Genomic DNA, 22065 nt, shown 5'->3' on the forward strand with positions numbered 1-22065 from the left:
TCAGCACGTACGAAGTGTTCAAAGAGGAGCTCAAACAAGCGTTTGAGCCCCCGCAAAACGAGTTCCGGTCGAGGGCGGAGTTCCTCGACCTTCAGCAGGGTAAGCATGACGTCCATGCTTACGCGCAGCGTGCACGATATTTGGTATCAAATATCGTGACTAACCCGATTGACGAGGCGACCAAGGTCGTCACGTTCATGAAGGGGCTTAGAGATGGGCCTGTGAAGACCTATCTCTTCCGAGAGTACCCGAGTACTCTCGAAGCTGCAATCACTCTTGCCATGCAAGAAGAGTTTAGCCTGCGGCAGGCTAAACTCCATGTAAACGTACCGAGGCCGCAACCGCGCCCGGTAGCGAGGACGGGAGGTCCGGAGCCAATGGACCTCTCGAGCGCAACAACTGCTGGTTACCAGCAGCAGGGAGGTAACGTGCGATGCTTCCGCTGTGGAAGGATCGGTCACTTTGCACGGGAGTGCACAGCTCCCATGCCCCCTGGAGGTGGCCGTCGTGGCGATGCTAGGCATCGCCGCGGACCAACAAAAAACGCGAACATCCAGTAGGCGCGAGGCGCCCTACTGGTAATGCAGTCGCGCGTGCCGACATCGGGCACGCGACACTGAGGACTGCAGCCCCCAGTGAGACCAGCTCTCACTGCAAGAAACAAGATGACAGGCCAAACCTAGTCATCTTGAAGGTTTACTCGAAGAGAGCGAGTGACTCTCTTCGAGCTTTGGTAGACTCAGGCGCGTCGAACAACTTTGTTCAACTACGAAGCCTGTCGAGACTTGACTTCGAGGAGGTAGATACACCTCGAAGTCTTCTGGAGGTACGACTGGCAACAGGTGCCATCGTGAAGACCGAGAAGCGCGTCGTGAACGTGCGCTTCTCGTACAAACAACGAGTGTTTGTCGAACACTTTATCGTCCTGGACCTGGACGATAAGTTCGACGTGGTAATGGGCATGCCGTGGCTTGCACGGCATGATCCGGTGATAGACTGGAAGAAGCGCACGCTCGTGCGCTTCGGACGCGACAGCGGGACAGAGAGCGATGGCCCTGTTACCGCAGCGCGCGCACCAGCAGGTGCGCGCGGCTCACCAGTCGAGACAGCGCTTTATGCTGCTGTCCCGGAGTTCCCAAGAAGTGCGCGAGGGCGCGCACAAGTGAGACCCACGTCGGCAATGCTGCCGACGTCGGAAGAAAAAGATGTGTTGGTTCCGGGAACCACCACCCACGTTCAAGCGTGTAAGGGACAGTCCCTGACCCGAAGCGGTCAGGTCGACAACGACGCGTCGGCTCCGGGAGCCGACGCACCCTCGTTCATGAGGGGCTCCGCCAATGATTGGCGTCGAGGTGACGAAGGCGTGTCAACTCCGGGAGTTGACGCTGCAAACAGTGCGGGCGGTTGCAAACGTACAGCACTGACGCAATTTGCATGCTGTCGTGCAGCCGGGCTGCACGACGAAGCGCCATGCGATCAAGCCGGGCTTGATATCGCGCGCCCGCAGACAGGGTCTGCCGGCGAAGGGACACAATACCGTGCAGCCGGGCTGCACGAAGGAAAAAGCGGTCAAGCCGGGCTTGATACCGCGCGCCCGCGGACAGGGTCCGCCGGCGAACGACTGTCCACGGCCGGGCCTGGACAAGAAGAACAACTGTGCGGAGCCGGGCTCTGCACAACAAGAAGACGGCGCAAGCGGAAAACGCTGCGCAAGTCTCGGTCCGGGACCGAGACGCAACAAGAGCAGTATGCTGGGCAGACTGCGGCGGTGACGCCGAATGTCAAGACGCTAAGCGTCTTGACACGCACCGATACTGGATTCCAGTATCGTGACATGGAACTCGCTAGTCCTCCGACGACGGCGTCGGAGTTGACTTCGCTTCCAGCCATGAGCTGGAAGCGCTTCACGCGCGACTTGCACGATGGACGCATCGAGCAAGTCTGCGTTCTTTCGGACAGCGAAAGAACGGAGAGCGAGAGCGAAGAGCTGAGGCAGCTCTTCATGGGAAGTACCACTGAGAGCGAAGACGCTCTCAGTGCGAAGACGAAGCGAGAGCGCTTCGAGGAACAAGGTTGGGACTCGCTGAAGTCGAGTCCCTATTACGAATTGCTGAGGGAGTACAAAGACGTACTCCCGGAAGAGATTCCTGCGGAGCTTCCGCAGGATAAGGGCATTCAGCACGAGATTGATCTCGTGCCGGGCACAAAGTACTGTGTCACGCGGCAGTGGCCACTGCCGCGAGAGCAAGTGAAAGCGATCGACGACTTCTTTGAAAGTCGTCGTAAAGCAGGACAAGTGCGGGAATCAAAGTCCCCGCACAGTGCTCCGACGTTCTGTGTCAAGAAGCCACAGGGCGGATGGCGCATCGTTCATGCCTACAACAAGCTGAACGATGCGACGGTACCGGCGCAGACGCCGATACCACGAAAAGATGTTATCATCGATTCGATGGCCGGGAGCACCGTTTACAGTGCTCTCGACTTGCGAGATGGGTTTTATCAACTGTGCGGAGCCGGGCTCCGCACAACAAGAAGACGGCGCAAGCGGAAAACGCTGCGCAAGTCTCGGTCCGGGACCGAGACGCAACAAGAGCAGTCTGTTGGCAGACTGCGGCGGAGACGCCGAATGTCAAGACGCTAAGCGTCTTTACGCGCACCGATACTGGATTCCAGTATCGTGAGATGGAACTCGCTAGTCCTCCGACGACGGCGTCGGAGTTGACTTCGCTTCCAGCCATGAGCTGGAAGCGCTTCACGCGCGACTTGCACGATGGACGCATCGAGCAAGTCTGCGTTCTTTCGGACAGCGAAAGAACGGAGAGCGAGAGCGAAGAGCTGAGGCAGCTCTTCATGGGAAGTACCACTGAGAGCGAAGACGCTCTCAGTGCGAAGACGAAGCGAGAGCGCTTCGAGGAACAAGGTTGGGACTCGCTGAAGTCGAGTCCCTATTACGATTGCTGAGGGAGTACAAAGACGTACTCCCGGAAGAGATTCCTGCGGAGCTTCCGCAGGATAAGGGCATTCAGCACGAGATTGATCTCGTGCCGGGCACAAAGTACTGTGTCACGCGGCAGTGGCCACTGCCGCGAGAGCAAGTGAAAGCGATCGACGACTTCTTTGAAAGTCGTCGTAAAGCAGGACAAGTGCGGGAATCAAAGTCCCCGCACAGTGCTCCGACGTTCTGTGTCAAGAAGCCACAGGGCGGATGGCGCATCGTTCATGCCTACAACAAGCTGAACGATGCGACGGTACCGGCGCAGACGCCGATACCACGAAAAGATGTTATCATCGATTCGATGGCCGGGAGCACCGTTTACAGTGCTCTCGACTTGCGAGATGGGTTTTATCAACTGTGCGGAGCCGGGCTCCGCACAACAAGAAGACGGCGCAAGCGGAAAACGCTGCGCAAGTCTCGGTCCGGGACCGAGACGCAACAAGAGCAGTCTGCTGGGCAGACTGCGGCGGAGACGCCGAATGTCAAGACGCTAAGCGTCTTTACGCGCACCGATACTGGATTCCAGTATCGTGAGATGGAACTCGCTAGTCCTCCGACGACGGCGTCGGAGTTGACTTCGCTTCCAGCCATGAGCTGGAAGCGCTTCACGCGCGACTTGCACGATGGACGCATCGAGCAGTCTGCGTTCTTCGGACAGCGAAAGAACGGAGAGCGAGAGCGAAGAGCTGAGGCAGCTCTTCATGGGAAGTACCACTGAGAGTGAAGACGCTCTCAGTGCGAAGACGAAGCGAGAGCGCTTCGAGGAACAAGGTTGGGACTCGCTGAAGTCGAGTCCCTATTACGAATTGCTGAGGGAGTACAAAGACGTACTCCCGGAAGAGATTCCTGCGGAGCTTCCGCAGGATAAGGGCATTCAGCACGAGATTGATCTCGTGCCGGGCACAAAGTACTGTGTCACGCGGCAGTGGCCACTGCCGCGAGAGCAAGTGAAAGCGATCGACGACTTCTTTGAAAGTCGTCGTAAAGCAGGACAAGTGCGGGAATCAAAGTCCCCGCACAGTGCTCCGACGTTCTGTGTCAAGAAGCCACAGGGCGGATGGCGCATCGTTCATGCCTACAACAAGCTGAACGATGCGACGGTACCGGCGCAGACGCCGATACCACGAAAAGATGTTATCATCGATTCGATGGCCGGGAGCACCGTTTACAGTGCTCTCGACTTGCGAGATGGGTTTTATCAAATCCTAATGCGTGAGAGCGATATCCCTCTCACGGCAGTGAGCACGCCACGCGGCATGCTCTGGGAATGGCTAGTGATGCCACAGGGGGTTAAGAACGCCCCTGCGACTTTCAACAGGTGCGTGACGCACTTGTTGCGCTCGGTGCGCGACTTCGCACCGAGCTACTTCGATGATGTGTTCATCCACAGCCGGGATGTGGACGGGAAGACCGACGTAGAGATGCACAGGGTGCATCTCCGGAAGCTACTTGAGCTTATGCGAAAGCATAAGCTCTACGCGAACCTGAAGAAGTGTATCTTCGGGGCGAGCGAGATACCCGTCCTCGGGTGTCTCGTAGGGAAGAATGGTGTTCGCCCTGACCCGGAAAGGTCAGAGTGGTTAACGAATGGCCAACGCCTTCAAGTGTCAAGGAACTAAGGCAGTTCCTTGGCCACGTACTTGTGCAAGTACGTGGAGGATTACGCGGGCAAGATCCGCTATCACAGCTTCTTAAGAAAGAAGCTGTGTGGAATTGGACACCCGATTGCCAAAGGCATTCGATGCAGTCAAGCGGGGCTTGACTGAGGCGCCGATCTTGGCAGTGGCTGACCAAGATCGCCCATTTCACGTAGTGTGTGACGCATCCGATTTCGCAATCGGATGCGCGTTGATGCAGCACGATCACGAGGGCCGTGATCGTGTCGTCTACTACCAATCGCGTCAGCTGAAGCCAGCTGAGCGCAACTATCCGGTGCATGACAAGGAACTCCTTGCCATGAAGTATGCACTCGCAAAGTTCCGAGTGTATTTGCTTGGGAGTAGACCATTTGTGGTCTACACCGACGATGCATCACTGCGCACCGCAGTGAAGTCGCCACACATATCACAAAGAATGGCGAGATGGCTCTCATTCTTTGCGGAGTATAACTTCCGGGTCGAATACAAACCCGGAAGATTGAATGTAGTGGCCGACGCGTTATCACGTCGGCCGGACTATGCAGAAGCTGTTGACGTCAATGCCATTGACGCCATGCGATCGAGCAAACCCACACCATCTCTGTTGGATGATGTGAAGGCCGCGTACGCGCACGACGCGGACGCGAAGCTCTTGCTGGCCTATGGCACAGCGCCTTCTGACAAGTCCCATCAGAAGCTGCCCAAGCACCTTCGAGCGCGTGCACACCGCTTTCGTGTGCACGACGGACTACTACTTTACAATGCAGTCGACGACAACGCGGATCGCGTTGTCGTGCCAAATGACCATGACCTGCGACTCAGGATCATGTACGAGTATCATGATGCCCCGACTGCGGGACATCTCGGACGTGAGAAGACTTACGTCCTTCTCACGCGCGACTTCTACTGGCACCACCAGTATAAGTGGGTGCGCAAGTACATCCGTGCTTGCGAGGTATGCCAACGCGTAAAGCCTGCGCCATTCGCGCAGGCTCCACTGCAATCCCTACCGACTCCGTCGGAGTGTTGGAAGTCCATGTCTTTGGACTTCATCTTTGGTCTTCCCCGGATAGCGGAGGAACACCGGTATTGTGGTCTTTGTAGACCGCTTCAGCAAGATGGTACATCTTGCTGCGGTGCCAGCAGAGGTGACCGCGAAGCAGACGGCCCGTCTGCTCGTCGACATGGTGTTCAAACACCATGGCATGCCGTCCGACATCGTGTCGGACAGAGACCCGCGCTTCACAGCGCACCTGTGGCAAGAAGTGTTTACACTTCTTGGGAGCCAGCTTTCCATGTCGACTGCGGATCATCCGCAGACGGACGGTCAAACCGAGCGCGTGAATCGCGTGCTCGTCGATATGTTGAAGAGCTACGCTCACTCGTTCCAATATTGGAGCGAGTGCTTATCGATGGCAGCGTTTGCCATCAATAACTCAGTGCATGCCTCGACCGGGCGTACACCGTTCTACGTGAATGCCATGCGACATCCACGTCTACCGAGCTTACTCGGAGTGATGGCTCCCACTTTAAGTGGGGGAGGATCTACGACTGCAATACAGCAGCCGCAGAAAACCGCTGACACTTGCACAGTGTCAGCTGCAACAAGGGACAAACCACATGAGTCTGCGCAGGGCGCAGACTCCCCCAACAACATGGCCAACGACCACGGGTCTGCGCAGGGCGCAGACACCGCAAAGAACCACGCAGAGGCCGGGCCTCTAGCGGAGAGCGAGCTGAATGACTTCAGCTCGGATGCAATCAGTTTCATCACTAAAAGACAAGCCGTAATTCGGTTTGTCCAGGATGCAATAGCAGCTTCTGTTGATCAACAGAAGCTGAACGCAGACAATGCGGGCAGAGGCAACAAAAATGAATTTAAAGTTGGTTCATTAGTTTTGTTAGCTACACAAAACCTGCCTAGACATGCAGTTTCGGATTTCGGAGCAAGCAAGCTTGCTCCGCGCTTCATCGGGCCGTTCACTGTGTTGGCACGGCACGGCAACGCATACACGCTAGACATACCGTCTAGCATGCGCCTCCATCCGACCTTCTACGTCGGACGGCTGAAGCCATACCTGCAGCACGAGCCATCTAGCTCGGCTGACCCGAAGCCTCGGCAGGAGCCGAGGCAGAAGCGGAGGACTTGGCCTCGGCGACGAGCAGCCTCTCCTCCAGCGCGCGGACGCGCTGGAGCAACCCCTTCATCTGGGTCCCCAACTCGACCTGGATGTTCGAGGCGGTCTGCGAGACCGCCGCGACTTGAGCCTTCTGGTTCGCCAGCTCCTGTTTCAGGGCGGCGAACTCAGCGCCCTGCAGACGCTCCACGACGGCCACCCGGTCGTGGAGAGGCGCATAATGATCAGCCCGGGGCTGATCATACCCGGGGCGTGTTCCCACCCCCGCCACCGCCGATCCGTGACGCCCACGGCTCAACCCGCTGGATTGTTGAGCGGATTGTTGACCATAGTATCCCGAAAACGAACCCTCAAGGGGCTCGTTTTCGTATTCGTTGGAGAGGATTTCCTCCCCATCGAGATACATGGGAGCCGCGGAACGTCTTGCTGGAGGACGTTCCGGAAATGGTGAGGGCGTACGAGGAGCAGTACGCGCTGGCACAGCGGAAGTAACACGAGCGCTGCGATCATCGCCAGCGCCCGAACCCTCACGTGCTAAGAACTTAGCACGGAGCTCCTTGAGACTCTCGGGCACACGGAACGACGTGTACCCGTTCAAGTCGCGGTCGCTCAAGCGGACCGCGCCCGGGAAGCACTTCGTGCACTGAAAGCCCTCGGGCACAGCGCACGGCACATTTGCCTCCTCAGCAGCAACATGAAGTTGCTCCAGCTTTCCACGCTTCGAGTACGTCTCGAAGCGATCACGCGCTTGCTTAATCCGATCACGGTAAGCACTTGGCCTCTTGTTGAAGTTATCAACAAAGGCGTTCCAACTTTGACAAAGTGCCTGCCATTCGGGCACTTTGCTGCGAGAAGACGTCTTCTTGCTTTGAAACCATCGGAGCTCATGAAAGAGTCCGATGTAGTAATCGCGCCTTTGATGCGTTCCCGCATCAAAGTGCAGCTCGGCAGCAACAGCGTCATCTTTGATGGCGCTGCATACGTACAGCGGCACCTCATTCGGAGGTACCGAGTTCCCATACCGGTCCGCAATCTCGGATGCGGACGGCATCCACGGATCGCGCGCTGCAGGCGCAGCGCGCGGAGAGCCTTGAGCTTTGAAATCACGCGCTGCTGCTGCAGCGCGCGGAGTACTGAGAGCCCCAGCTGAAGCGAGTGGGGTATCGCTCTCAGTACGCCAACGCTTCGAACTCGAAGCGTCCGATTCGTCCCCTTCACGCGGACGAACGTTCTTGGCGCGAGGGTCGAGCGATTCGCTCGACACTGAGTCTTTACGCTTTGAGGGCGAGTCCTCCTCGCCCTCCATATCTTCATCGTCGTCGTCGAAGTCGACGACGTCGCCGTACTTCGCCTTCTGGCGTTCGAAGTAGTCGTCGATGGAGAGATGACTCCCCACCGACTTTGAGGACTTCTTCTGAGGCGCGCTCATCGTTGAATGAGCGCGGATTTCTTCTCCTTACGCGGAGAATTGACGAATGGTCAATTCCAAAAGATTGACGTGCGGGGACCCCGCGCGTCTAACCTTAAGGGGGGATGGTGTAACGGGGTTACTCGCACAAGTGGCTGCAAGCCACTTGTGAATTTAACAGATAGGTTATCTGTTAAAAGTTTTGGATACTTCCTCACATTGGTGTAAGACACACCAATGGATACATTGAAGTGGACCACCACAGTGAGTGGTCCACACATACCCAAAAGATCTTATTGGTAGAAAGCAGCATCTTTCTACCAATCAGAGACATGCATATTAGCGGGGCTCTGACAGCCAGCCGCTGCCAACCCTTTCATAGATGATAAACAGTTTTTAGCAGATTTTAGAGGAAGATCAATTTACAAACAATACAGTTCTCATTTTACCTAATCTAAGTCACTTGGAATCCTTTTGTTACTTAACTTATATTTGTGTATTCAAATATAATTAACCTAAGTAATTACTAAGTACTTACGCTTCCTCATACACGTTGCGCAACGTGTAAGCTAAAGTAGTGAGTCAAGTTAGACCCACTACAGTGTTGCTCCCACCACCAACCGAGAAGAGGAAGCCGCCAGAGTCGTCCTCACTCTGCGCGACGTTCGCTCGCTGCGGCCTCTGCCGCTCCGCGTTCTCGCGGATTCGCACAGGACACTTGGCGATCCAATGTCCTTGCTCCCCACAGTAGTGACAGGCGCTGGCCTTGTTGGCGGTCGCCTGCCGTCCCTTGCGCTTGCCGTTGTCGCTTGTCATGAACGCTTGGCCTTGATCGTGCGCGGCTCCGTCGACGCCGCCACCTTGCTCCTTGCGCTTCATGTCCTCATGCTGCAGCCGAGACGTCACGAGTTCCCACGACAGCGAGTCGGCTCTCGACTCCAACGCCGTGATGAGGAACTGGTACGACTCGCTGAGACTCCCAAGAAGCGTGATCACCAAGTCATCCTCGCTGACCGGAGCGCCCACTGCGTCGAGCTGCTCCGCCAGAGTCTTGATCTTGTTGATGTGCTCCAGCACATCATCACCTTCCGCCATCATCGTCGTGAAGAAACGTCGACGAAGGAAGAGCTTGTTGGCCAAACTCTTCTTCTCGAAGTGTCCTTCCAGTCTTGACCACGCATCGTGAGCATCCTTGGCCGAACGCACCAGCGGCAACTGCGAATCTTCCATCGCGAGACAGATGATCGCCAGCGCCTTGCGCGACTTCCTCTTGAACGTCGTTTGGTCCAGCGTAGTGGCGCAGTGCTCCAGCTTGATCTCTCCACTTGTCACCTCCCACAGTTCGCGCTCCTCGAGCACCATCTGCATCTTGAACTTCCACGTGTGGAAGTTAGTTCCGTCGAACTTGTTGATGCGGGCGGTCGTCGTCGAGGCAGTGTCTATGGCGAAGGCGTAGTCGGGGTCTTGGGCAGGGAAGACGGGGCTTGGGCTCATAACCAAAAGGAAGGTCGTTTGAGCACTTGATGTCAGAATGCAAAGTGATTGATTTAGGTCCTTAGTTCGCGAACTGCTTGCTACCTCTAAGCCTACTGGATATTCTTGCTGGATACACTCTACTGGATTCCTAATTGGATAGAAGGTCCTTCAGCCAATCAGCGAGTGCCACGTAGATGCCCATCCTGTACCCACAATCCTGTACCCACGCATCCCATCATCAGCGTCCCGTAATCTTCGTCCCATCACCAGTGTCCCGTAATCTTCGTCCCATCATCACACGAATGATGGCGGCACCACTGAGTGAAGGTCACACCGGTACCTTACTGGTACACCGCAGCTGGTCGAGGCGATCCCTTGACAACAGGGCCTTCAATGCCGAGCGTCCAGGCGCACTTGCTTCGTCGAGTCCAGCACTGCGACGAGGACGCCGAACGTTGTCGCGATCTTGGTTGTCCGGACGTGACTTGCGCTTCCCCGCCTGCGTGAACACCCTTGTGCCGGAGTCGTCGGAGACTTGCATGTCGTCGAAAACGTCGGTAAGTCGGTTGACTTCTTCACCATCGGCAGCCTTGGAGTCATCGAAGCTTGACTCATCGAATGTGACATCGCGAGAGATGACCACCTGCCCCGCCTCGATGTCATAAACTCGATACGCCTTGGAACGCTCCTCGTAACCCATGAAAATTCCTTCACGAGCTTTCGGGTCCCACTTGAGTCGCTTCTCCTTCGGCGTCAAAACGTAGGCCTTGTACCCGAAGATCCGCATGTGCTTGACGTTGGGCTTGGACTTGTAGACGATCTCGAACGGCGTTTTGTCGGGCGACTTGGGTGACGGCAGACGATTCTTGATGTAAATCGCCGTCATCGCTGCTTCCGCCCAGAACGTCTTGTCCAACCCAGCGTAGTGAAGCATGCTGCGGCCGATGGTCACGATGGTTCGGTTGGCGCGTTCAGCCGTCGCGTTCGTTTGGTGCGCATACCGAACCGTGGGCTGCACTTCGATACCGTGGTCTTCGTAGTACGCCAAGAGCGAATTGGTCGCGAACTCCTTGGCCCCGTCATGGCGCACGAACTTCACCCTGGCATCGAATTGCTTCTCTACCTTGGTGATGAGTCGGCGCAAGCAGCCTTCACTCTCCGACCTGGCTCGCAGACAGAATCCCGACATGCAGCCGCTGGCTTCGTCCGTGATGAGCAGCAAGTAGCGGCTGCCACCCAGCGACTCTTCCTCCATGGGCCCGCAGATGTCGAAGTGGAGGAACTCGAACGGCTTGTACTTGCGTTTGTTCGGGTTGCTTGGGAAGGGCTTTTGCACCATTTTCCCTTGTTGGCACCCACGACATTGGCTTGACTTTTTCGACGATGTCGGCATTTTCGCACCCGTCACCATGCCACTTGAGACCATCTTCCGAAGAACGTCATTCGGCGCGTGACCCAAACGCGCATGAAGATCCACCGCGTTGACCGACGCCTTGGACACCGAATTCGCAGCGCAGCTTGGGACTCGGAGCCAGTAGAGCCCGTCGATAAGGTCCGCGGAAGCCACGATTTTCTTCGACTTCTTCTGTGCGATGTGCATTTCAGCACCATCAAACACCACCTTGAACAGTCCGCTTCGGTTGATGTGCGGCACCGAAAGCAGGTTCTTGTTCATGCTTGGCACGTAAAGTGCATCTTGAATGCGGATGTCGCGCTCCTTGCCGTTGGGCAAAGTGACCCGCTGCATGACCGTCCCGACTCCCATGATCTTGGCCGTGTTGCCGTTGGCGACCGTGAGTTCACCTTCGTCGCACACCTTGATGTCGACAAACTTGGTCTTGTCGTTGCAGATGTGGTGCGTGGCACCACTGTCGATCGCCCATGAGCCTTGAAACTTGTTGGTCCTGGAGATTCCACACTCCATAGAGACCGCGAACGCGACGCAGTCGTCATCGCTGTCGTCACGCCACTGGACGTTGTTCGCACCGCGACCAGACCGGCCACGTCGTGCACCTCGATTTTCCTCCTTCTGCTTGGTCCAGCACTTTTCCACGACGTGCCCCGATTTTCCGCAGTACGTGCAGTGGCGACTTTCACGCTCGGCATTGAAGGCCCTCGCAGCGTCTTCAATCTTCACCTGAGCCGTCTTCTCGCCCTGCCGCTTGATGTGCTCATTCGTGAGCACCTTGATCACATCTTGAGTGCGCAGCTCATCTCCAAGTTGAGAACGACGTTCTCGAAACTCTTGGGCAGACTCCTGAGCAAGCAGATCGCCACGTCTTCATCCTCCATCTTGGCGCCGATGTTGCTGAGCTTGGCGCCGATGTTGAGGACTTCATTGCAATGATGAAGCACATTGCCGCCTTCTGCCATCTCCATGCTGAAGAGCTGGCGCTTCAGGTAGATGCGTCCAGCCTTCTGCGACCCCCCGTAGAGCGAACGCAGTCGCGTCCAGGCCACCCACGCTTCCTCGCAGTCGTCGACCACATGATGGTAGTCAGCATCCATGTGGAGCAACATCAGGCCGAACGCGATGTTGCTCGACTTGACGTAGTCGTCCTTGGCCCTCGTGTCCGCGAAGCTTGGTTTCGTCTCGCGGTTCACGACGCTCCACACCGACTTGGTCAGGAACACGCCACGCATGTAGCGGTTCCACGTGGCGTAGTTGTCGCCGTTGAACTTGTCGATGGAGATCTTGGTGTCTTGGACAGAGGACATGGTGCTTGGGCTCATAACCTGAAGAAGGTCGTAGTTGGGTCTTGCACTGGTTGGTCTTGGTCGTAGACACCGCCGAGGCTTGGGGCGAGGCGAGGAAGGTCACTTGGGGGGTTGAATCGAAATTCAGAAGTGATTGGATTGTTGGAGCTTACACCCTAGGCTAGTGCTAAAGACACGCGGCCGTGCGTCCTATCAACTAGTGCGTCTAATCAACCATCATTCTACACTACTCGTCCAATCAACCTACTCGTCTAATCAACGTGTGGTCGTATTGGACCGGTTCGGGTACCTCGGAACTGGTACAGTGTACCAAGGTTCAGTACCCTGCAACAAATGCAAAGTGATTGATTTAGGTCCTTAGTTCGCGAACTGCTTGCTACCTCTAAACATACTGGATATTCCTGCTGGATACACTCTACTGGATTCCTAATTGGATAGAAGGTCCTTCAGCCAATCAGCGAGTGCCACGTAGATGCCCATCCTGTACCCACAATCCTGTACCCACGCGTCCCATCATCAGCGTCCCGTAATCTTCGTCCCATCATCAGCGTCCCGTAATCCTCGTCCCATCATCACACGAATGATGGCGGCACCACTGAGTGAAGGTCACACCGGTACCTTACTGGTACACCGCAGCCGGTCGAGGCGATCCCTTGACAACATTCCCACGCGACTCGACGTCGGCTGCACCTTGGATCCCCAGCTTGTGTCGCAGAACTTCGAACTGCACAGAAGTGATCGCCTTCGTCATGATGTCGGCCAGCATGTCCTTCGTCGAGCAGTACTCCAACACCACCTGACCGTCTTCCACCTTCTCACGCACGAAGTGGTAGCGAATGTCGATGTGCTTGGTGCGCTTGTGGAACTCCGGGTTCTTGGCCAACGCGATGGAGCCTTGGTTGTCCTCGTAGATCTTGATTGCTTCATCGCTTGCCATTTCGCCGAGCTCGCGCAGAAACACCTTGAGCCACACCGCCTCCTGCGTCGCCTCTGACAGCGCCATGTACTCCGCCTCTGTAGATGACAGCGCCACCGTCCGCTGCTTCTTGCTCCTCCAGCTGATGCACCCGCCGTTCATCATGAACGCGTAGCCGCTTGTACTTCTTCTCGATTCGATGTCACCAGCCCAGTCTGCGTCCGAGTAGCCGCACACAACTCCGCAGCCGTCACCCTTCGAGAACTCGATGCCATGCGTGGGCGTGGCTTGCAGATACCGGAGCACACGCTTGAGGGTTTGCCAGTGTGTGGGACACGGGTCAGCGGCGAACTGACTCAGCACGCCTACTGCAGCAGCCAGGTCCGGACGCGTCGCCACCATCAGGTACATCAACGCGCCGACAGCACTCCGATACGGCACGTTCTTCATCGTGTCTTCATGCTTGCAGCCACCCTCGCACATGTTCTTGGTCAACTTAAGTCCTGGATCCTGCGGCGTCTTCACGGGTTTGCTGTCCTGCATGCCGAACTTGCTCAGGATCGACTTGAGAAACTTGGTCTGCCGCCTCGTCACCTTGCCGGACTCCAAGTCGTTCTTGATCTCCATGCCGAGGAAGTACGTAAGCTCGCCGAGGTCTGTCATTTCGAACCGTTTGCTGAGTGCGCGCTTGGTCGACTCCATCAGCTCGTCGTCGTTGCTGGCCAGGATCAGGTCGTCCACGTAGATGACCACGAAGATCATGCTGTGTCCGTCGCGTTTCACGTAGACGCAATGGTCGGACTCGCACTTGGTGAACCCCAGCTTCAGCATGAACTCGTCGATGGTCTTGTTCCACATGCGCGGCGACTGCTTCAACCCGTACAATGACTGCTTCAGCTTGCACACGTAGTCCGGGTGGTCTTCATCGACGTAGCCGTCCGGTTGCACCATGTAGATCTCTTCGTCCAAGCCGCCATTCAGGAACGCCGTCTTCACATCCATCTGATGCAGCTTGAGACCATACTTGGCGGCCAAACTCAGCACGGCCCGGATCGACGTGAACTTGGCCACTGGAGCGAAGGTCTCGTCGTAGTCGATGCCGTACTTCTGCGAGAACCCCTTGGCCACCAGACGCGCCTTGAACCGTTCGACCTCTCCAGCCTGGTTCTCCTTCACGCGAAACACCCATCTGTTGCCGATGGCCTTGCGTCCCTTCGGCAGTGGCACCACTTCCCACGTCTTGTTCTTGAGCAGCGAGTCGTACTCCGAGTCGCATGCTTCCTTCCACTTGGCTGCGTCGCTGGATTCCATCGCCGACTTGAACGTAGTCGGCATCTCTCCCACTGAATCCACGACGTACGCAGCCTCAAAATCTTGACTCTCTTGGGCCGCCGCAGACATCTCATCCAGCGTCGAACGTCCATTCTGCGGCGCATATCGCTTGGCCCTCGGCACCTCCACGGCTTCTTCTAGTGACTGCGTCCGCGGGTGTCGCTTGCTGCCGGGTTCGAAGTCTTCATCCCGCGCAGCCTCATCCTCACTGCCGTCCTCATCCGATTCGGACGGAGTCTCTTCATCCGTGGCATCTTCATCGTCTTCATCTGGAAGACCAATCACCACCTCCTTCGTAGCATATTTGCGTCTCCCACCGTCGAAGACGTCTTCCATGAACTGCGCGTCGCGGCTCACCAACACGCGACCGCTCTCGATCTCTTCAAACCGATACGCTTTCTCGTGCTCCGAGTACCCCAGGAACCGGCAACGCACCGACCGGGCGTCAAACTTGGACCGCTTCGCCTTCGGGACCAGCACGTACGCGTGGCAACCAAACACCTTGAGGTTCGCCAGCAGTGGCTTCTTTCCCGTCCAAACTTGGTGCGGCGACTTGTCGTGGCTAATGGCGCGTGTCGGACACCGGTTCCGGAGGAACGTGGCTGTCACCACCGCTTCACCCCAGTAACCCTTCGACAACCCGGCATGCTCCAACATGCAGCGCGCACACTCCACCAACGTCCGGTTCATCCGTTCCGCCACGCCGTTCAGCTGTGGCGTGTACGGCGGCGTGAACTTCTGCACGATACCACGGTCGCTGCAGAACTTGGCCATCTCGCGGGAAGTGTACTCGCCACCGTTGTCGCTCCGGAGCGTTTTCACACGCTTGCCGGTCTGCGTTTCAGCCAACGCAACGAACTCAGCGAACTTGGAGGCCACCTCCGACTTGTTCCGCATCAAGTACACCACACAGAAGTGCGACTTGTCGTCGATGAACGTGACGAAGTAGCGCTTGCCACCAAACGTAGACGTCTGCATGGGGCCGCACACATCGCTGTGAACCACTTCCAGCACTTGTGTCGCACGGTTTGGAGACGACTTCATGTAGTTCACTCGCGTTTGCTTGCCGAGTGAGCATCCGTCGCACAGCTCCCACTGCTTCACCGACGTCATGTCGATGCCAGAGCCGTAGCCCTTCTTGACGATGGCGTCTAGACCGCCATGGCCAATGTGACCAAGTCGAAGGTGCCAGAGGTACGACGTGGTGTCCCCTTTGCGATCCTTCGAGCTTGCCACATTGGCCTCGTCAGGCATCACCGGTGTCATGCTCAGCTTGAACAGCCCTTTGCCTTCGCGAGCGCCGAGCTTCCACTTGAGACCCTTCGTCTCCGTGAAGCACCCGTCGCTCTCGAACGTCACAGGCCCGACGTCCTTGGTGAATCTGCCGATGGAGAACAGGTTGCGCGACAACGTGGGAATGTGCCACACATTCGTGAGCACACCCTTCTTGACGCCGCGCGGGGTCTGCATCTTCATCACGATGTCGCCTCTCCCGATCGCTTGCACCACACCGTCGTCCGCGAGATGCACGTCCACCGGCGAGATCTTCTTGTAGTTCCTCATGAACTTCTTGGAACTGGTCATGTGCTGCGTTGCACCCGAGTCGACCAGCCACACCTCATTCGACTTGGTGGTGTTGCTCCCACCACCAACCGAGAAGAGGAAGTCGCCAGAGTCGTCCTCACTCTGCGCGACGTTCGCTCGCTGCGGCCTCTGCCGCTCCGCGTTCTTGCGGATTCGCACAGGACACTTGGCGATCCAATGTCCTTGCTCCCCACAGTAGTGGCAGGCGCTGGCCTTGTTGGCGGTCGCCTGCCGTCCCTTGCGCTTGCCGTTGTCGCTTGTCATGAACGCTTGGCCTTGATCGTGCGCGGCTCCGTCGACGCCGCCACCTTGCTCCTTGCGCTTCATGTCCTCATGCTGCAGCCGAGACGTCACGAGTTCCCACGACAGCGAGTCGGCTCTCGACTCCAACGCCGTGATGAGGAACTGGTACGACTCGCTGAGACTTGCTAGAAGCGTGATCACCAAGTCATCCTCGCTGACCGGAGCGCCCGCTGCGTCGAGCTGCTCCGCCAGAGTCTTGATCTTGTTGATGTGCTCCAGCACATCATCACCTTCCGCCATCATCGTCGTGAAGAAACGTCGACGAAGGAAGAGCTTGTTGGCCAAACTCTTCTTCTCGAAGTGTCCTTCCAGTCTTGACCACGCATCGTGAGCATCCTTGGCCGAACGCACCAGCGGCAACTGCGAATCTTCCATCGCGAGACAGATGATCGCCAGCGCCTTGCGCGACTTCCTCTTGAACGTCGTTTGGTCCAGCGTAGTGGCGCAGTGCTCCAGCTTGATCTCTCCACTTGTCACCTCCCACAGTTCGCGCTCCTCGAGCACCATCTGCATCTTGAACTTCCACGTGTGGAAGTTAGTTCCGTCGAACTTGTTGATGCGGGCGGTCGTCGTCGAGGCAGTGTCTATGGCGAAGGCGTAGTCGGGGTCTTGGGCAGGGAAGACGGGGCTTGGGCTCATAACCAAAAGGAAGGTCGTTTGAGCACTTGATGTCAGAATGCAAAGTGATTGATTTAGGTCCTTAGTTCGCGAACTGCTTGCTACCTCTAAGTCTACTGGATATTTTTGCTGGATACACTCTACTGGATTCCTAACTGGATAGAAGGTCCTTCAGCCAATCAGCGAGTGCCACGTAGATGCCCATCCTGTACCCACAATCCTGTACCCACGCGTCCCATCATCAGCGCCCCGTAATCTTCGTCCCATCACCAGTGTCCCGTAATCTTCGTCCCATCATCACACGAATGATGGCGGCACCACTGAGTGAAGGTCACACCGGTACCTTACAGGTACACCGCAGCTGGTCGAGGCGATCCCTTGACAACAGGGCCTTCAATGCCGAGCGTGAAAGTCGCCACTGTACGTACTGCGGAAAATCGGGGCACGTCGTGGAAAAGTGCTGGACCAAGCAGAAGGAGGAAAATCGAGGTGCACGACGTGGCCGGTCTGGTCGCGGTGCGAACAACGTCCAGTGGCGTGACGACAGCGATGACGACTGCGCCGCGTTCGCGGTCTCTATGGAGTGTGGAGTCTCCAGGACCAACAAGTTTCAAGGGTCATGGGCGATCGACAGTGGTGCCACGCACCACATCTGCAACGACAAGACCAAGTTTGTCGACATCAAGGTGTGCGACGAAGGTGAACTCACGGTCGCCAACGGCAACACGGCCAAGATCATGGGAGTCGGGACGGTGGTGCAGCGGGTCACTTTGCCCAACGGCAAGGGGCGCGACATTCGCATTCAAGACGCACTTTACGTCCCAAGCATGAACAAGAACCTGCTTTCGGTGCCGCACATCAACCGAAGCGGACTGTTCAAGGTGGTGTTTGATGGTGCTGAAATGCACATCGCACAGAAGAAGTCGAAGAAAATCGTGGCTTCCGCGGACCTTATCGACGGGCTCTACTGGCTCCGAGTCCCAAGCTGCGCTGCGAATTCGGTGTCCAAGGCGTCGGTCAACGCGGTGGATCTTCATGCGCGTTTGGGTCACGCGCCGAATGACGTTCTTCGGAAGATGGTCTCAAGTGGCATGGTGACGGGTGCGAAAATGCCGACATCGTCGAAAAAGTCAAGCCAATGTCGTGGGTGCCAACAAGGGAAAATGGTGCAAAAGCCCTTCCCAAGCAACCCGAACAAACGCAAGTACAAGCTGTTCGAGTTCCTCCACTTCGACATCTGCGGGCCCATGGAGGAAGAGTCGCTGGGTGGCAGCCGCTACTTGCTGCTCATCACGGACGAAGCCAGCGGCTGCATGTCGGGATTCTGTCTGCGAGCCAGGTCGGAGAGTGAAGGCTGCTTGCGCCGACTCATCACCAAGGTGGAGCAGCAATTCGATGCCAGGGTGAAGTTCGTGCGCCATGATGGATATCGAGGCGGGGCAGGTGGTCATCTCTCGCGATGTCACATTCGATGAGTCCAACTTCGATGACTCCAAGGCTGCTTATGGTGAAGAAGTCAACCGACTTACTGACGTTTTCGACGACATGCAAGTCTCCGACGACTCCGGCACAAGGGTGTTCACGCAGGCGGGGAAGCGCAAATCGCGTCCGGACAACCAAGATCGCGACAACGTTCGGCGTCCTCGTCGCAGTGCTGGACTCGAAGAAGCAAGTGCGCCTGGACGCTCGGAAGATGGCGACCATCGTGAATCTACGACGGCACAAGAAGAAAAATCGGAAGAAGACGACGAAGACGGCTCGACCCCACCCATGTTCTGACGTGCAAGTGCCAATGATGTGGAAGCAAGTGACAGCGCGGAGCCGAAGACGTTTCAAGAAGCTGTGAACGGACCAGACCAAGTCCAGTGGCGCAAGGCTATTCGCGCCGAACTCAAGTCAATGCGGCTGCGAGGTGTTTTCCGCGCCGCCAAATTGCCCAACAACCAGCGCGCAGTCGGTACCATGTGGGTGTTCAAGATCAAGCGCAACGCGGACGGATCGATCGAGAAGTTCAAGGCTCGGCTCGTCGCGAAAGGCTTCGCGCAGAAGTATGGCATCGACTACACCGAGACGTTTTCGCCCGTGGTCAAGTACGTCACGCTGCGAATGATCATTGCGGTTGCCAAGTACTTCGGATGGCCGATGGACCAGCTCGACGTGGTGACTGCGTTCCTGTACGGCTTGATGAAGGAGAAGGTGTTCTGCAGCGTGCCTGAAGGCGTGGAACTGGACGACGGTTTCGACTGCGTGGAACTGCTCCAGGCGATCTACGGACTCAAGCAAGCATCGCGCGTATGTAACGAGACCTTCGATGAGTATGTGCGTTTCATCGGTTTTCGCGTGTCAAGCTACGATCCCTGCCTCTACATCAAGGTCGTCGACGGCGAATGCGTTCTGCTGCTGGTCTACGTGGACGACGTGTTGGTGACCGGGAGCTCAGCGGAAATGATCGCGGAAGTCAAGCGCCAACTCAAGTCGCGGTTCGAGATGACCGACAGTGGCAAGTGTTCCTTCATCCTCGGGATCGAGGTGGTCGACAACGCGGATGGCAGTGTTACGCTGAGCCAAGCTCGCTACATCAACGACATCCTGGAGCGCTTCGGCATGCAAGACTGCAAACCCGCTGCAAGTCCGGTCGACATCAGCATGAAGCTAGTCTCAAGCGACGCCATGACCAAGTTGGATGTGTTGCAGGGTGTAACGGGGTTACACGTACAAGTGGCTGCAAGCCACTTGTGAATTTAACAGATAGGTTATCTGTTAAAAGTTTTAGATACTTCCTCACATTGGTGTAAGACACACCAATGGATACATTGAAGTGGGTCACCACAGTGAGTGGTCCACACATACCCAAAGATCCTATTGGTAGAAAGCAGCATCTTTCTACCAATCAGAGACATGCATATTAGCGGGGCTCTGACAGCCAGCCGCTGCCAACCCTTTCATAGATGATAAACAGTTTTTAGCAGATTTAGGAGGAAGATCAATTTACAAACAATACAGTTCTCATTTTACCCAATCTAAGTCACTTGGAATCCTTTTGTTACTTAACTTATATTTGTGTATTCAAATATAATTAACCTAAGTAATTACTAAGTACTTACGCTTCCTCATACACGTTGCGCAACGTGTAAGCTAAAGTAGTGAGTCAAGTTAGACCCACTACACCTGGTAGCACTTTGTAGTCCGTCCAACGACCGACTACTTGACGTTCGTACGAGGTGTACGAACGCGGAGCCGAGAACCACATGAGCACGGAGGTGCCCATGGAGAGCTCCAACACGCCTGCAACGCATGTTGCACGCGCTGACTGCCCCCACCTGTCTGACCCAGAGTGGGAGGCCCTCCAACGACTGTCAACAGTCATTGGAGAAGCGGCGATAGCCACGATGCTGCGTACGCTATCGCCGACGGAGCAACATGGTGTTGCTCTGGGGGTCATCACGAAGGAGCAGCGTGACGCTGCTTCCTCCGTGACGGCGTCGTCAGGGACGACACCGCGCGCTCAATCATTGAAATTGAGCGTGAGCAATTACGTGGCAAGAGAGGGCGAGCCTCTCCTCCGGTGGCTTGTCGAGCTCGACACAGCCATAGCGGCTCGACGCATCGTCGACCCGCTGTCGAAGGTCGCGTTCGCCATGTCCTGCCTTGGCGGGCGCGCAAAGAGTTGGGCGTATGGACGCCGACTCTCCGATCCGACGTGCTTCAGCACGTACGAAGTGTTCAAAGAGGAGCTCAACCAAGCGTTTGAGCCCCCGCAAAACGAGTTCCGGCCGAGGGCGGAGTTCCTCGACCTTCAGCAGGGTAAGCATGACGTCCATGCTTACGCGCAGCGCGCACGATATTTGGTATCAAATATCGTGACTAACCCGATTGACGAGGTGACTATGGTCGTCACGTTCATGAAGGGACATAGAGATGGGCCCGTGAAGACCTATCTCTTCCGAGAGTACCCGAGTACTCTCGAAGCTGCAATCACCCTTGTCATGCAAGAAGCGTTTAGCCTGCGGCAGGTTAAACTGCATGTGAACGTGCCGAGGCCGCAACCGCGCCCGGTAGCGAGGACGGGAGGTCCAGAACCGATGACCTCTCGAACGCAACAACCACTGGTTACCAGCAGCAGCGAGGCAACGTGCGATGCTTCCGTTGCGGAAGGATCGGTCACTTTGCACGGGAGTGCACAGCTCCCATGCCCCCTGGAGGTGGCCGTCGTGGCGATGCTAGGCATCGCCGCGGACCAACAAAAAACGCGAACATCCAGTAGGCGCGGGGCGCCCTACTGGTAATGCAGTCGCGCGTGCCGACATCGGGCACGCGACACTGAGGACTGCAGCCCCCAGTGAGACCAGCTCTCACTGCAAGAAACAAGATGACAGGCCGAACCTAGTCATCTTGAAGGTTTACTCGAAGAGAGCGAGTGACTCTCTTCGAGCTTTGGTAGATTCAGGCGCGTCGAACAACTTTGTTCGACTACGAAGCCTGTCGAGACTTGACTTCGAGGAGGTAAATGTACCTCGAAGTCTTCTGGAAGTACGACTGGCAACAGGTGCCATCGTAGAAGACCGAGAAGCGCGTCGTGAACGTGCGCTTCTCGTACAAACAACGAGTGTTTGTCGAACACTTTATCGTCCTGGACCTGGACGATAAGTTCGACGTAGTAATGGGCATGCCGTGGCTTGCACGGCATGATCCGGTGATAGACTGGAAGAAGCGCACGCTCGTGCGCTTCGGACGCGACAGCGGAACAGAGAGCGATGGCCCTGTTACCGCAGCGCGCGCACCAGCAGGTGCGCGCGGCTCACCAGTCGAGACAGCGCTTTATGCTGCTGTCCCGGAGTTCCCAAGAAGTGCGCGAGGGCGCGCACAAGTGAGACCCACGTCGGCAATGCTGCCGACGTCGGAAGAAAAAGATGTGTTGGTTCCGGGAACCACCACCCACG

The 22065-nt window shown here is 56.6% G+C and overlaps 8 protein-coding genes across 8 annotated transcripts; 4 read left to right on the forward strand and 4 right to left on the reverse strand.

Annotated features, from left to right (window-relative positions):
• Window positions 1–775: 775 nt before the first annotated feature.
• IUM83_19504 (reverse transcriptase) lies at window positions 776–2641 on the forward strand (the record flags this gene model as incomplete). Its single annotated transcript, XM_067944556.1, has 2 exons — window positions 776–1082; window positions 1449–2641. 2 exons carry the CDS (start codon window positions 776–778, stop codon window positions 2639–2641), a joined length of 1500 nt encoding a protein of 499 aa, XP_067797776.1.
• Window positions 2642–2736: 95 nt separating this feature from the next.
• On the forward strand, window positions 2737–3713 carry IUM83_19505 (reverse transcriptase; the record flags this gene model as incomplete). Its single annotated transcript, XM_067944557.1, has 2 exons — window positions 2737–2920; window positions 2989–3713. The coding sequence occupies 2 exons, from the start codon at window positions 2737–2739 to the stop codon at window positions 3711–3713; spliced, it is 909 nt and encodes a 302-aa protein (XP_067797775.1).
• A 3013-nt stretch (window positions 3714–6726) lies between these two features.
• IUM83_19506 (uncharacterized protein) lies at window positions 6727–8199 on the reverse strand (the record flags this gene model as incomplete). The annotated part of the gene is made up of 1 exon (XM_067944558.1): window positions 6727–8199. One exon carries the CDS (start codon window positions 8197–8199, stop codon window positions 6727–6729), a length of 1473 nt encoding a protein of 490 aa, XP_067797778.1.
• Window positions 8200–8760: 561 nt separating this feature from the next.
• IUM83_19507 (Copia proteinlike) lies at window positions 8761–9672 on the reverse strand (the record flags this gene model as incomplete). Its single annotated transcript, XM_067944559.1, has 1 exon — window positions 8761–9672. The coding sequence occupies one exon, from the start codon at window positions 9670–9672 to the stop codon at window positions 8761–8763; it is 912 nt and encodes a 303-aa protein (XP_067797777.1).
• Window positions 9673–9982: 310 nt separating this feature from the next.
• IUM83_19508 (Copia protein) lies at window positions 9983–12372 on the reverse strand (the record flags this gene model as incomplete). The annotated part of the gene is made up of 2 exons (XM_067944560.1): window positions 9983–11850; window positions 11910–12372. The coding sequence occupies 2 exons, from the start codon at window positions 12370–12372 to the stop codon at window positions 9983–9985; spliced, it is 2331 nt and encodes a 776-aa protein (XP_067797774.1).
• Window positions 12373–12991: 619 nt separating this feature from the next.
• On the reverse strand, window positions 12992–17146 carry IUM83_19509 (Gag-Pol polyprotein; the record flags this gene model as incomplete). The annotated part of the gene is made up of 1 exon (XM_067944561.1): window positions 12992–17146. One exon carries the CDS (start codon window positions 17144–17146, stop codon window positions 12992–12994), a length of 4155 nt encoding a protein of 1384 aa, XP_067797773.1.
• A 557-nt stretch (window positions 17147–17703) lies between these two features.
• On the forward strand, window positions 17704–18904 carry IUM83_19510 (Retrovirus-related Pol polyprotein from transposon TNT 1-94; the record flags this gene model as incomplete). Its single annotated transcript, XM_067944562.1, has 2 exons — window positions 17704–18504; window positions 18569–18904. 2 exons carry the CDS (start codon window positions 17704–17706, stop codon window positions 18902–18904), a joined length of 1137 nt encoding a protein of 378 aa, XP_067797791.1.
• Window positions 18905–19087: 183 nt separating this feature from the next.
• On the forward strand, window positions 19088–19864 carry IUM83_19511 (Integrase catalytic core protein; the record flags this gene model as incomplete). Its single annotated transcript, XM_067944563.1, has 1 exon — window positions 19088–19864. The coding sequence occupies one exon, from the start codon at window positions 19088–19090 to the stop codon at window positions 19862–19864; it is 777 nt and encodes a 258-aa protein (XP_067797792.1).
• Between the last annotated feature and the right edge of the window lie 2201 nt (window positions 19865–22065).

The sequence above is a fragment of the Phytophthora cinnamomi genome (genome assembly GCF_018691715.1).
Source record: "Phytophthora cinnamomi strain GKB4 chromosome Unknown Contig13, whole genome shotgun sequence".
NCBI classification, from domain to species: domain Eukaryota; phylum Oomycota; class Peronosporomycetes; order Peronosporales; family Peronosporaceae; genus Phytophthora; species Phytophthora cinnamomi.